The 14,332-nt window shown below is 41.7% G+C and overlaps 1 protein-coding gene across 11 annotated transcripts in view; it reads left to right on the top strand.

The window, feature by feature from the left end:
• The window catches only part of ABLIM1 (actin binding LIM protein 1), a 344,682-nt gene that overhangs the window by 92,235 nt on the left and 238,115 nt on the right, over positions 1 to 14,332 (top strand). The window contains exon 1 of one of the 11 annotated variants that reach the window (XM_017543822.2): positions 5,676 to 5,693. The exons of 9 other annotated variants lie outside the window; for them this stretch is intronic. Coding sequence is in view for 1 of the 2 variants with exons in the window: in XM_037743980.1 (XP_037599908.1) it covers positions 12,509 to 12,599 (91 nt within the window). In the remaining variant the exon portion in view is untranslated. Of the gene's footprint in view, positions 1 to 5,675; positions 5,694 to 12,356; positions 12,600 to 14,332 lie in introns of those variants that run through there. One more of the 11 variants, XM_037743980.1, reaches the window with a different exon arrangement.

A 14,332-nucleotide genomic window follows, 5' to 3' on the forward strand; every position in this document is an offset into this window, starting at 1 on the left:
GACGGAGTCTTGCTCTGTCGCCCAGGCTGGAGCTCAGTGGCACAATCTTGGTTCACTGTGATCTCCACCTCCCAGGTTTAAGCCATTCTCCTGCCTCAGCCTCCCAAATAGCTGGAATTAGAGGTGTGTACCACCATACCCAGCTAATTTTTGTATTTTTAGTAGAGACAGGGTTTCACCATGTTGGCCAGGATGGTCTTGACCTCCTGACTTCGTGATCCACTGGCCTCAGCCTCCCAAAGTGCTAGGATTACAGGTGTGAGCCACCACACTGGCCACATTTTCTTTTCATTTGTTTTTATACAAATTGTGTTTCCTTCTTTTCTTTAGAAGTTATCTTGCCCCGATGTCAGGTAATTTCCTTTCTTCTGGTTATGCATTGAATTTTGTCCCCACAAAAGATGTTGAAGTCCTAATTGTCAGTACCTGTGACTGTGACCTTATTTGGATCACCTTAACAGATGATCAAGTTAGGACGAGGTCATTAGGGTAGGCTCTAACCTAATGTAAGGTGTCCTTATAAAAAAGGGAAATTTGGATGCGGAGATGGACATGCAGAGGTAGCAAATGGTGTGAAGACACAAGGAAAACCATCTTCAAACCAAGAAAGGCCTGAGCCTACCAGAGAGTAGCAGGGAGGAATGGACCAGATTCTCCCTCACAGCCCTCAGAAGGAATTGACTCTGCAGATGCTTTGACTTTGAATTACTAGTCTCCAGAACTGTGAGACAGTTTCTGTTGTTTAAGCCACCTAGTCTCTGATACTTTGTTATAGCAGCCTCAGGAAACTAGTACATCTTAGCTAATGTGTAAGGTCCTTGTAAGCATGACACAAGTTACATATGTAAATACATGTGAAGGCTAGTGGCTGGTGTATTAGTCTGTTCTCATGCTGCTATAAGGACATAACCGAGACTGAATAATTTATAAAGGAAAGAGGTTTAATGGACTTAGATTTCCACATGGCTTGGGAGGTCTCACAGTCATGGCAGAAGGCGAAGGAGGGGCAAAGTCACCTCTTACATGGCGGCAGGCAAGAGAGCGTGTTCAGGGGAACTGCCCTCTATAAAACCATTGGATCTTGTGAGACTTATTCACTATCACGAGAACAGCATGGGAAAACCCACCCCATGATTTACCTCCCACCAGGTCTTTCCGATGAAATGTGGGGATTTATGAGAGCTACAATTCAAGATGAGATTTGGGTGGGGACACAGCCAAACCATATCAGCTGGTCCATACTGTCATCTTATTGCAATGTAGGTTTCAGCTTGGAAGTCATCAACATTGTGCTTTCTACCCAATGACGACAGTTCTTCAGTGATTGTGGATACTTGGCTACATAGAGTGAATGGGAAATAGGGAACATCTGGGACATAGGGATGGCCAAGATGTTCCATTTCGGGACATAGGGAGCATCTGGTTATAACCACGCAGATAAAGAGGACTTTCTACCATTATACAACAGCCATGGAAAGAGCCATGTGTTCAGATAGCAAAAGAGCCAAGAAAGGTTCTAAGGAGAAGGAGTAGGTTGGGAATTCGGGGCAGAAACTACCTGAGATCCAGCTTCCTATAAACTTCCATTTTTAAAGATTTTCCATCTTTATGAAGAAGAATTTTTTTTCTAGTCTCTGCATGACTCTCAGAGCATTCTTATAAATTTCTGATTTTGAAGGTTTAACAGTGTCCTTTCTTCACTTCCACAGTAATGTTAAGAATTGTTAAGATAGCTCAGATTTTTTGAGTCCTTACTCTGTGACAGGCACTGAGCTCAGTCTTTACATATCATACTATCTCATTTAAATCTCATTTAATTGCCTCAACAATTCTGTGAAAGAGATGAGGAAACTGTCACTTACAAAAGTATTTTGTCCAACTTCTTGGTAATAGTGGAGCCAGAGCTTGAACCCAACTCTGATCGTAGAACTTATGTTCTCACTACCTTCTGATTCCCTCAACACCAAGTGGCTGAGAATATGACACATTTTTACAGTTACCATGTACACTTAAAATAGTAACTACTAAACTGATTCTTAGGAATTGAGACCAAAGGTGTGTACAAAAGTTCCCTCTTGTTTTTACTTTATTTTATTTTTGTGTGTGTGACACAGTCTTGCTCTATGATCCTACCGGAATGTAGTGGTATGATCTCGGCTCACTGCAACCTCCTCCTCCTGGGATCAATTCTGGTGCCTCAGCCTTCTGAGTAGCTGGGACTACAGGAGTGTGCCACCATGCCTGGCTTATTTTTGTGTTTTTAGTATAGATGGGATTTTACCATGTTGGCCAGTTGGTCTTGAATTCTTGACCTCAAGTGATCCGCCTGCCTTGACCTCCCAAAGTTCTGGGATTACAGGCATAAGCCACCATGCTGGGCCCAGATGGTCCCTCTTAAACTCTAGTTTGCTAACCAGATAACCTGCTTCCCCCTACTTTTTTTCCCTCCAATTACATTTGCCTGAATTTTTGCCTTTAATGTCTCTCTTCTCAATAGTCTTTTTTTTTTTTAAGCCACTCTAGGGATTTCATCTTTAATGAAAACAAAAAAGATTCAGATCAGTAATTGAATACCTATTGAAACCCATCATTGTGTCCAAATAATTGGTCATATAATCAATATGACCCCTACTCATGTGATGCTCCTTACAGACTTTTGGGAAGTCAGGCAATGTACAGACAATCACATAATTATAATCACATGAGAAAATATATAGGATAATAAGAGAATCTCTAATTTAGTTGGGGCATCCAGAAGGGCCTCTTTAAGGAGGTGACACTGAAGCTGAGGCCTGGCTGATAAATAGGAGTGTGTGTAGTGGTGATGGGAGCCATAGAGACTGCCTGCAGAGGGAAGAGTGTGTCTGAGGTATGTGACATGTGGAATGAATGATGGCCACTGTGGCTGCAGCATAGTGAATGAGGAGGAAGGCTTCAGAGATAAGGTTGAAGACATGAACAAGGGACTGCCTGTTACTGCATATCATAGTAAGGGTTTTGGATTAACATTGCTATACAAATTAATGTGGTAAAGATGCTTTAATTATTATCAAAAATGATTACAAGAAAATTTGAATGGCAGTGTGGTGTTCGTGGAAAGGTGTTTTTGTTGCTGTTGTTGTTGTTTGTTTTGTTTTGAGATGGAGTTTTACTCTTGTTGCCCAGGCTGGAGTGCAATGGTGTGATCTCAGCTCACCTCAACCTCTGCCTCCCAGGTTCAAGTGATTCCCTTGCCTTAGCCTCCTGAGTAGCTGGGATTACAGGAGCCTGCCACGACACCAAACTAACTTTGTAATCTTAGTAGAGATGGGCTTTACTCCATGTTGGTCAGGCTGATGTTGAACTCTTGACTTCAGGTGATCTGCCCACCTCAGCCTCCCAAAGTGTTGGGATTACAGGCATGAGTCACCGCGCCCAGCCATGACACCATTTCAGTAAAACTTTATTTACAAAGTTTTATGTCTATCAGAATGGGTAAAATTAAAAGGACTGACAATACTAAGTATTGTCAAGGATGTGAAACAACTGAAATTCTCCTACATTGCTGGTGAGAGTATAAACTGAACAACTCATTTTGGAAAAGTGTTTGGCAGCACCTTCAGAAGTGAAACATGCATCTTCTATATATCTATATATCCCTGTATGATACATCTATGTGTGTGTGTGTAAACATACATAGGCACTATATATCTATAGCATGAATATCCACCAATGGACACATACAGTGATATTCATAGCAGCTTTAGCCATAGTGGCCCCAAACTGGAAAAACCCAGATGTCCCCAAACAAGAAAATGAATAAATGAATTGTGGTATATTCTTCCAATGGAGTATTACCCAGAAATAAAAAAGAATAAGCTACAGATACACACAACTGCATGGACAAATCACATAGGCATTATGTTGAGCAAAAAGAGCTAAACATGGAAGAGAACATACTGTCACACGAATCATCCATGAAGTTCAAAACTAGCAAAACTAATCTTTCATGATTAAGTCTGTATAGTAGCTATCTGGAGGGATAGGATGCAGTATTGACTGGAAAAGGGTATAAGGAAAGCTTCTGGGGTGTTATGTATGCTCTAGATCTTGATCTGGCCTGGAAAGTGGTTACATGGTTGTACACACATGTAAAAATTCAGAGTCATATACCGGAGATTTGTGAATTTGTAGGTAAGATATATATTTCAATAAAAAAATTTAACATTAAAAATATTACAATAGATTTGAATAAATGGGGGGAAATTTCAAAAACTCAGAGTTACAAATTACATATGTAATATGATCTGAATTCCATTAAAAATTCATGGGAAAAAAATGGAAAGAAAATCTGTGGAAAGGTTGGGCATGGTGGCTTATGCCTATAATTCCAACACTTCGAGATTGACTTGAACTTCTGATTGCTTGAGCCCAGGAGTTCAAGACCAGCTTGGGTAATATGGTGAAACTCCATCTCTACAGAAAACACAAAAATTAGCCTGGCATGGTGGCACATGCCTGTAGTCTCAGCTACTTGGGAGGCTACATGGGAGGATTGCTTGAGCCTGGGAGGCAGAGGTTGCAGTGAGCCATATCTGTCACTGCACTTTTGGGTGATGGAGCAAGACCCTGTCTGAAACAAACAAAAAACAAAAAAAGAAAATCGGCTGAAGAATTAATAGTGGTTTCTGGATAGAGGGATTGTATTTCCATTTCTCAGTAGATTTCAGTGTTTTCTAAATTTTCTGTAATGTATGCATCTTATTTCCATATCAGAAAAATTGAAATGGCAGAAACAATCACTGAGTTGATCTGACATAATTTCAGGGAATTGTAAAGCAAGTTTGAAATTTTAGGGGTGAATTAGCAATTTAGAGACGGGCAAATTTAGAAGGCATCTCAGAGGGATAAACCTGAAGGAGAACTGGAACAGCACTTTGGGAAGGATCTGAATGAAAGCAGGAATGGGGGTTGGTCAAGGAACCTTGCGTGATATTTCCTTTGGCCTGCATTCTTTAGCCTACGTTGTTCCATCCAGTTCATGAGTTCTGCAGTCTCTTCCGTGGTCCTTCAAGGATGTTAAGAGCTTTTTCTTACACTCTAACATGGTGATTTGAAACCATTTATGATTTTTATCCTTAAAAAGCTCTTCTCCTAGCCTTTTACATTTTTAGGCATTACCATTTGCTCTGTTCTCTATTTTGAGGCTGCCTTTTCCTCCCTGCTGCACCATATGCCAATGTGAGTTTAAAAATTAATTGTGCCAAGCCATTCTCTCCTCCCCTAAAATAAATAAATAACCCCAGACCCCCCTTCCCTCCTGCCACAACACACACACGGAGCTCCAAATGATCCATCTGTCCTATTGAAGATATCCACCACCCACTTCATCCTGGGGCAGGCTATTTTTGTTTGCTTTGTCTTGAAAATTCCTGTGTTGGAAGCTTTAAAGAGTACATTAGTTTCCATCAGAAAATGAAAAGCAAAGCAGTTTGTTCCCCTGTTTCATACCTATTTCAGGGCTGTGCAAAAAGAAATGATCAATAAATGCTGATTGATGCAGATCATGGTCTATGCCACATTTCAGATTTTTCTGTGCACGTTTTTACTATCAATTGCATGTTTATAATCATAAAATGGATTATGAAAGGGGTGATATTCTCTGGAATCCAATATTTTCTGCATCTCTTTTCTGCAAATCTGTTTCCTCTTAGGTGAGTTTAATTACTGAATTTTCAAATTCTCTGTGGTATCCAAGGATGACTGGAAGCCTTCTGTGAGTGGTGTTTGTTTTGTTTTGTTTTCAAACTGCTTCTCTCCCTTTCCTTGCCAGGGTAAGTAATAGCATTATGAGGTGTTACTGGAAATTTTAATCAATAAAATGTACATGTCTCTAATTAGGATGCTAGGAAGTACTGCTGAGTTTGATTGTTTAGTTAATGCAATGAGCTAAGAGACTCAAGCATTTATGTGCACAGGGTCAATTTGAATAAATTTGAGCCTAGATGGGCAGTTTGAATATTTTTTCCAAGATAACCTAAATGAAAGATTCATTTTAAGGTCCAAAGTTCATAAGTATTTGGGAAAGCAGTTCTTCCAAAACAGACATAGAAATGAGGGAGACTAGCTTTGCTTTTAAGAAGTTGACAGTTCATTGATTCCTTTTCTCTTTCATCCATGCCTGTGGCTCAGCTCTCACCTCTGGGTGGATGGATACTGCAAAAGCTATCCCTCCTACTCTGACTTCCCCTGAGACCTAGAGCAGCATTTTCAGCTGCCTGCTGGACACCACAGCATGGATGCTCTGATGACCTCTTGAGCTTATTATTGCATCTGAACTTAACTCATTGTTACCACCAAGCTCATTATCTTTCCTGTGTTTCTTACCTACATGGCTCTACTTTTTTGCAGTCAGTCTCTAATCTTTGGGATTCTTTTTGATGCCTCTCCTTACATTGAAGTTCAATTTCAAGCTAGTCATGGCAGTGTGTACCTGTAGTCCTAGCTACCTAGGAGGCTTAGGTGGGGGGATTCTGTGAGCCTAGAATCAGAGTCCAGTCTGGACAACATAGCAAGTCCCCATCTGTTAAAAACTAAATAAAAGAAAGGTTAATTTCCTCTTTATCAAGCACCTATGTCCTTTTTCTTCTGACCATTTGTCTATCGGGGCCATCTCCTATAAACAGTGCCCATCCTCAGTATGGCTGGGAATATGAATCGATGTAAGAAAGGAATGGCCCAGTGGGGTATTTTCTATTTGTGATATGATCTTAGAGCTATCTTGTTTTCCTTATCTACTGATATCCCTGTCTCACTCCACTTGTCCCTTGGTCATCAAACCTATCTATCTCTCCTCCCACCTCAACCTAGGCTGAGTGTTCTTTCCTTTCTTTCTCCTCTCAAACACTGATGCATAATTGACTACTTCCCCACAATTTTTTATTCAGTATTTGTAGAAACAGTTCTTCCAATGGATTCCCTCACCCAAGCACTGCCCCCTTTCAATTTGGTGCAACCTGAAGTCTGCCCATCCCCTAGTACTGCCCACCTGGAAGTACCCCAAACCTTGGCCCATCCCAATCAATGACATGGTGTCAACACTGGCATGCTTTGGGATTCCAAAGGTGGAAATTGCATTGGTTCTCGTTTCCAAAAGCTCATGGAATAGATGTTTACTGCAAGGTAATAGCACCTAGACAATGATTTCTAACACATTGGAGAGAAGTGACGATTTTTGCATGGGGTTACATGCTAGAGGTAAAACTCAATGGGGGAATATGGATGAATCTCAAAAACATGCTGAGTGAAAGAAGCTGGGGTGAACGGGTAAATATTGGATGGCTCTATTTATATGAAGTTCTGGAATGTGCAAAAAGTGATAGAAATGGGAACAGCTATGGTGTGAGGGCAGGGATTGACTGGGAAGGACCACAGGGGAACTTTCTGCAGTATTGGAAGTGTTCTGTATCTTGACAGACGTGTGGTTTTCATAGGTGAATGCATTTGTTAAAACTCATCAAATTGTATACTTAATATCTATACTTTTTACTGTAAGTAAATTATATCTTAATTTAATAAAGAAACAAAATTAATTCAAGTGGAAAAATTGCAGAGTAAAATGTGTTATAGTATCCTACTAGTGGTTAAAGAGAAAAGACTGTATGCATAGGAATAAACAAAATAATATAATAGGAAGAGGAGCAGACATGCTCTTGTATTTGTGATCAGGAAACATTTGCTTTGGAAGTGCTACTAGTTAATATCATACACTCAGTTGTTTGGGAATACATGGTCACTTTTGCAGTGGTTCATAGCAGATTAAAATCTGATTTTAGAAATTTTAGGTATAAATTTTCTCTGTGGAAACTTCAAATGCTTCTAAAAATCTTGCACCCTGCTGCCTTCCCCTGTACCCAAAATAAATCACAACTATTTGGTTTAAGCTTGGTGAGTAGGAGGGTTTATATCACAGTCTTTATGATAACTAATATGTGAATCCCAGACTGATAGCCTAAAGGGCATGGTAGGCCTGTGAACATATTTTGTTCTGTTGTGTTGGGGAGTAGAGATGTGGACAGTGGTGCTTTTTTCTTTTTGTGAGTTGCAAATGTTTGAAACTTGGGAAATTTCCTAGAAAAATGTGAACATCTGGCAATACCTGGGTGGCTTGCATTCTAAAACAGCAATAACTGCTTGGATCTGAGTAGTAGCTCCTCTCTTTATAAAATTAGATATAATTTACTTTATATATATCCTACCATTCACAGTTATCTCAGGACCAACCTACTGCCACCATTAAAAAAAAAAATTCTACTCTCAGTCCTAGTTTAATTTGCAACCTCTGGATTTACATTTATGGAGCTCCTCCTATATATACATGAGGGAGATATCTGTTTTACAGATGAAATAACCAAGCTTCAATAAGAACTCACCTGAGGTTGGTTGGTAGCAAGTAGCAAAACCAAGATTTGAACTAGGTATTCTTACCCCCAGAGTCTACACATTTACTGACAATGTTGTTGTTCATTTTTTACTTTTAACTTTGGTTTCATCTATTATTGAGTAAAAAATTACTACTTACCTCTGGTTGAGTTCTGATTAGTTTCTTTGTGACTTATTTTGGTAGAATAATCCCTGGTCTCCAAACTCTATTGATTTTGCATCCCTAGCAGTGAAAAAGAAAAAAATGCATAATACATATGTATGTTAATTATTGGTAAATAATAAACTTGTGCTCTATCACTGTTATGTATATTTAAAAACATATGTATTTAAAAGTCTTAAAGAATAAAATTACATATATGCATATATTCCAGAATTCTCTCTCCATACTGCAGAAAATTATGTTGTGGGTATACACAATATAGGCATACCCTATCTATCGTCAGCCAATAGATTAAGTGATGCCTGGACAATGATTCTGCCTGAAAGCATTTTCATATCAGAGACTGCCAATTTTGTATCCAATAAATTGACCCTTCTAGATAAAGGATTCAGGAGAAAGATCACCTGATTTGCCCACATTATGGAAAGACAGCAGAAAGTTCTCCATTGTTAGAAAAGGTATTGTCTCTCTGTAGCACATTTAAAAGACTGTATTCTAAAACCTTCTATAGCTGTGAACTTCAAAATAGCCAAAGGCATCTTTTATCCCTATTAAGGCCCGGGATTCGCCTTTGGTGTGTTTAGGTTCTTTTCAAACATCTAGTTTTGACTGTGGATTTAATGCAGAGAAAAGCAGTACCCTCCTGGGTCTCAGTTTCTCAGTCTGAGATGTGGGGGCTCCACCTCGCAGGACTTCTGCTGTGATTAACAAATTTGTGGTTTTAACTACTTGGACAAAACAAGCACTGAGAGAGGCTGTTAATGTTAAATCAGTGTGAAATGTATTTGTGGATTGGTGCCAGCAGTTTTCCCAGAATTCTGGCACTCTAAAGAAAGAATGGCAATTGAGTGTGCTTTTTAAGGCTTGCTTTGTGCCTGCTCAAAGGTCATGCGGTGTTATCTCTCTAAATAGAGTTGTTTACATGTGGAGGGATTGGATTTTCTTTCTAAGGGCTTATCCATGTCCTTTGACCTCCTTCCCATCAACTTGTGTGATCTGAGTGAAGCTTTCTTCTGGAGCATCCTCTGTTTGGAATGTTCTTTTCTGCCCTCCCGTAACCTCCTTATTTCCTTAGTTTGTCCTCAAGGCCCAGATGGGACGCCACATTCTTCACAATCCTACAAGCACCAGGTTGACGTAATCTTTCCCTCTCATGCACTTTGAAAAAATCAGAGTGTAGCATTGAGGGAATGCAAGGGAACACAATTGACACAACCCTTGCGGACTCCACAGAAGGAAAGCCTTGTGTGTGTGTGTGGCATCGTTGGGAATGCAACAGAGATACATCAAGTTGTTCACGTAAAATGTGAAACATATGCCGTATCTCTGTTCTGGAATATTTTCTTTTATTAAGAAAGAAACTTTAGGCTGTGGCTCGTGCCTGTAATCCCAGCACTTTGGGAGGCTGAGGCAGGCGGATCACCTGAGGCCAGGAGTTTGAGACCAGCCTGGCCAACATGGTGAAACCCCATTTCTACTAAAAATACAAAAATTAGCCAGGCATGTTGGTACACACCTGTGATCCTAGCTACTCAAGAGGCTGAGGCAGGAGAATTGTCTGAACCCAGGAGACGGAGGTTGCAGTGAGCCAAGATTGTGCCACTGCACTCCAGCCTGGGTGACAAAGTGAGACTCTGTCTCCAAAAAAACAAAAAAAAAAAAGAAACATTAAAAAAATTTAAAAAGACAGAAAATTAAAAGGGGTCATTAACCATATCCCCAAACTCTAAGCCAAACCCCCAGACTTTTACTGCTATAACAATACACTGGCATGGTATTTGCCAAGTTGCCCTGTAGTTAGGCACATCCAGGCTTGGTCTTCTGCTAATGCGTGTGCTCTTGGCGGGCCCCTGCATTATTCACCGTGAAGGCTGCTGACACCTGGCCCATCCTACTGTAGGCACTTAATGAATGTTTTAGTTAGCTCTGTGACTCAAAGGTTGGCGAAGGGCCTGCACTGATTTTGACCCAGTCTCCTGTTCTGTTCCTTGTCTTGCTTGCATATGCCTTGTGACCATAAACTCCAGGAGTTCTGTAAAGTTAAAGCTGAAGGCCACAGGTGAAAGATCTCAAAAAAGGAAGCCAGTGAGCGAGAAGCCCTGATTACAGCATAGTCAGAAAATAGGTTATCTGGGATACTGGAGATTTCCTAGTAAATTGACAGTGAACATGAGGTTTGCCAGAGTGAGTCAGAGCTTTTCAGTGTTGAGAGAGACGAATTATAAATACTTTAAATGGTGCCATTCGAAACGCTTCCCTCTGCGTTTTTCCTCCTGGGAGAGCCATGGCGGGGAAGCTGGAGCAGGCAGGCACCACGCACCTGCTTCAGGGTCAGCACCTCCGTCAGGGGAGGTACAGAGAAGCGCTGACGCTGGGGTTTCTGGTTCTACGCTCAGCCATTTATCCCACCAGCAAGGACAGCCTGTCTCCTAATTACCAACCACTGGGACAGCTTCCTATAGCCATGGCTGGCCAGGGCCTCTCCGGCATGTGCCTGCCACTTAGTGCCTTCCAGTTCAGTGGCTCTTAGCTAAGCTCAAACCAGGAGGAGGAGAATTATATCTTGCAGCTGTACATGTGGTATAGAAGTTCTCAGACAACATGGTATAGAATGTGCAACTTTTCCCCTTTTAGCAGAGCGTTAATAATGGCCAGAGGGTGTTTTGTCTTTGATACCTGCCTTTTTGAGTATTGGCTACTCATATTTCACAGTGACTTCTTTTTTCTTTCTTTCTTTTCTTTTTTTTTTTTTTTTTTTTTTTTTTTTTTTTTTTTTTTTTTTTTTTTTTTTTTTTGGAGTTTCGCACTGTTGCCCAGGCTGTAGTGCAGTGGCGCAACCTCAGCTAACTGCAATCTCTGCCTCCTGGGTTCAAGCAATTCTCTTGCCTAGGCCTCCCGAGTAGCTGGGACAACAGGTGTGCGCCACCACACCCAGCTAATTTTTTTGTATTTTTAGCAGAGATGGGGTTCCACCATGTTGGCCTGGATGGTCTTGATCTCCTGACCTCGTGATCCGCCTGCCTCAGCCTCCCAAAGTGCTGGGATTACAGACATGAGCCACCACTCCCAGTCTTCACAGTGACTTCTTAGAGAGAATTACCAAACATTTTTTACAAGGCATTGAGTACAAGTATGTACAGAGCCTCATGCGGAAGAAACAGTGTGACAAAGGCAAGACTCCTGCACTTCAGCAGCTGGCAAGGGAAATAAGATAGTCTATGGGTAACCTTATTGCAAGGCAGGTTTACAAATACCATGGGAGAGCTACTATTTGGGGAACAAGATCGGAAGAAATTGATTCTAGCCAGAGTGATTCTGGAAACCTGTATGGAGGAGGTAGTGTTTGAGCTGCATTTTTAAGCACAGGCGGATTTTTGGAAAGTTCTAATGGGAAGGAGGTTGAGGAATTTCAGGAAAAGCAAAGGAAGCATGAGAAGGATGAAGAGATGTGTCGCAGGCATAGAGAAGGTTTGGCTGCTGACAAAGACTGCATGCAGCCTGGTGGATTGTGATGTGTGGGCAGCAACTTAGTGCCCTGATTCTATGGAGGAGATTCACTGGAGAGTCTTGTCTACCCTATGGAGTTTGAGTGCAGAGGAATTCTGTGACCCCAGTCAGCTGATCTTCATCTGTGCCTGCCTCCTTGAAGGCATTCCAAGCCTGCCTCTCATTGCTCTTTGGGAACTTTGCCTACGCAGAGTGTTGTCAGAGAGTAATCTGAGACACTTGATGCCTGTTAAACTAATTATGCTTCAGTCCTCAGAGTGCCGTGGTGCTCTCAATCCTGAGTGCTCAGCAGATTTTATGTAGTGTCTGAATTATTAATGGGGAAGATATGGAAGAGGGTGCTTGGCTGCTTGCTCCATTTTGAGCAGGTCTTGGGTGAGTGGCATTACAGGAAGAGAAGCAGCTGCTTGCAGAGGGATGGAGGAAGCAGGTCTTCCTGAGGAGCCCTGCCCAGACCGGAGCCTGTGTCAGTATGCTCAGAAAATCACAGCCTGCTTTGGAGGGATGGGTAAGACCCCTTAAACATTGGGCTTTGCAGAGAAGAGGCCCAGGGCTGACCATGCAGAGGACTGAACTTTAGGACTTGCTGGGAGCAGGGAAGTCGCTGCTGAGCAGGAGAACCTCACACGGACCGAGTTGTCACTCTCTGGAAGTCCAGTTGTACCCCCTTTTCCTAGCCTTCCCACTTAATCTGTTCTGTTTAGCAGCAAAGATCATCCTGACTTGTGAGCAACTGCACGTGTTTCTGAAAGGTGTGCTGAGCTTTTTCTGTTTGTTCATTTTGGTTAAAAACAACAAACAAAAACGAAAAGTAACCCTATTATCACCGAAGAAGCCATAGGCTAACTGCAGACCATTTCCTTAGCAAACTAAATTCCATCAATATTCACATTGTAAGGTGGTGATTTGCTCTCTGTGAAAATTTTATTTCTTAGTGAGGAACAAGTAGATCCTAGCAGATGATTTAAACCAGGAGGGGACACTTGTCTGAGAAAAAGACTTAAGTCATTATATAGAACAAAGTTAAAGTCTGTGTTCATTTGCGGAGAATCACTGTGACTGATGAAAAAAGAGCCGTCATTGTGGCATCTGTTCCCCGAGCACTTTGTAGCCCCAAAACGACTGGTTTCGGGCTGGGGCTCATCACATCAGGTGTTTATTGAGCTCCTTCAGCGAGCAAAGGCTGGGTGCCTTCGGTGCCCCTTGGTGAATTTTCCCACTGATGGTTCATTTTCATAATTTATCATAGTAGAGCTTGACTAGGTACAGTGGAGCTGCTGTTAGAAAGATCAGGAATTTCCTATCTGGTAAGATACACAGGCCAGCAAAATCTTGGGCAGAAGTTCAACGTTTGTAATTATCGTTAGCTCTGTGATGTGGTACATTGTAATAGCTTATCATAGAACCATAGAGACGGTCAGAAAACCCACTCCTTTGTGATTGCTGTAACTGTAGTTTTATGTGGGCTGTGGCAGGAGGCAGCAATGAAAGACCTGAATCCACTGGTGCTCCTTTAGGGTCTTCCCCAGCTGTGCTTTCCCTGGTGAAGAGGTTGCTGTTAGGCAGCTACCACTGCAAGCCTATTTTTAAGACTGGAGGTTTGGCCTCCGCTGGGTATTTAACCTGAGCATGTGGAGGAGGGTACGTGAAAAGCTCTGAGCACCTGGGGAGAAGAACTTAGTTCACAGGGGTCTGCAGTCACTACTGCCAGCATCTGAACTCGCATCTCCGCTGCCTGAGAATGGAGTCAGCTGCCTCACATTTATATGTAGTTTGGTTGTCTTTAAAAGCAGGCAAACAGTTGTTATTCTCATCAGCCCTCTTTATGATCCACATGTAGTTTACTTTCCATCCTGAACTAAAATTCTTAAATCAGATCAAAATTCTTATGTATAATTCTATTATTAAGAATTTATTTTTGGCCGGGCGCAATGGCTCACGCCTGTAATCCCAGCACTTTGGGAGGCTGAGGCGGGTGGATCACGAGGTCAAGAGATCGAGACCATCCTGGTCAACATGGTGAAACCCCATCTCTACTAAAAATACAAAAAATCAGCTGGGAATGGTGGCACATGCCTGTAATCCCAGCTACTCAGGAGGCTGAGGCAGGAGAATTGCCTGAACCCAGGAGGCGGAGGTTGCGGTGAGCCCAGATCGCGCCATTGCACTCCAGCCTGGGTAACGAGCGAAACTCCGTCTCAAAAAAAAAGAATTTATTTTTTCCTTTCACAGTCTCTTAAA

This window comes from Cebus imitator, unplaced genomic scaffold (assembly GCF_001604975.1).
Source record: "Cebus imitator isolate Cc_AM_T3 unplaced genomic scaffold, Cebus_imitator-1.0 Scaffold161, whole genome shotgun sequence".
Classification (NCBI taxonomy): Eukaryota; Metazoa; Chordata; class Mammalia; order Primates; family Cebidae; genus Cebus; species Cebus imitator.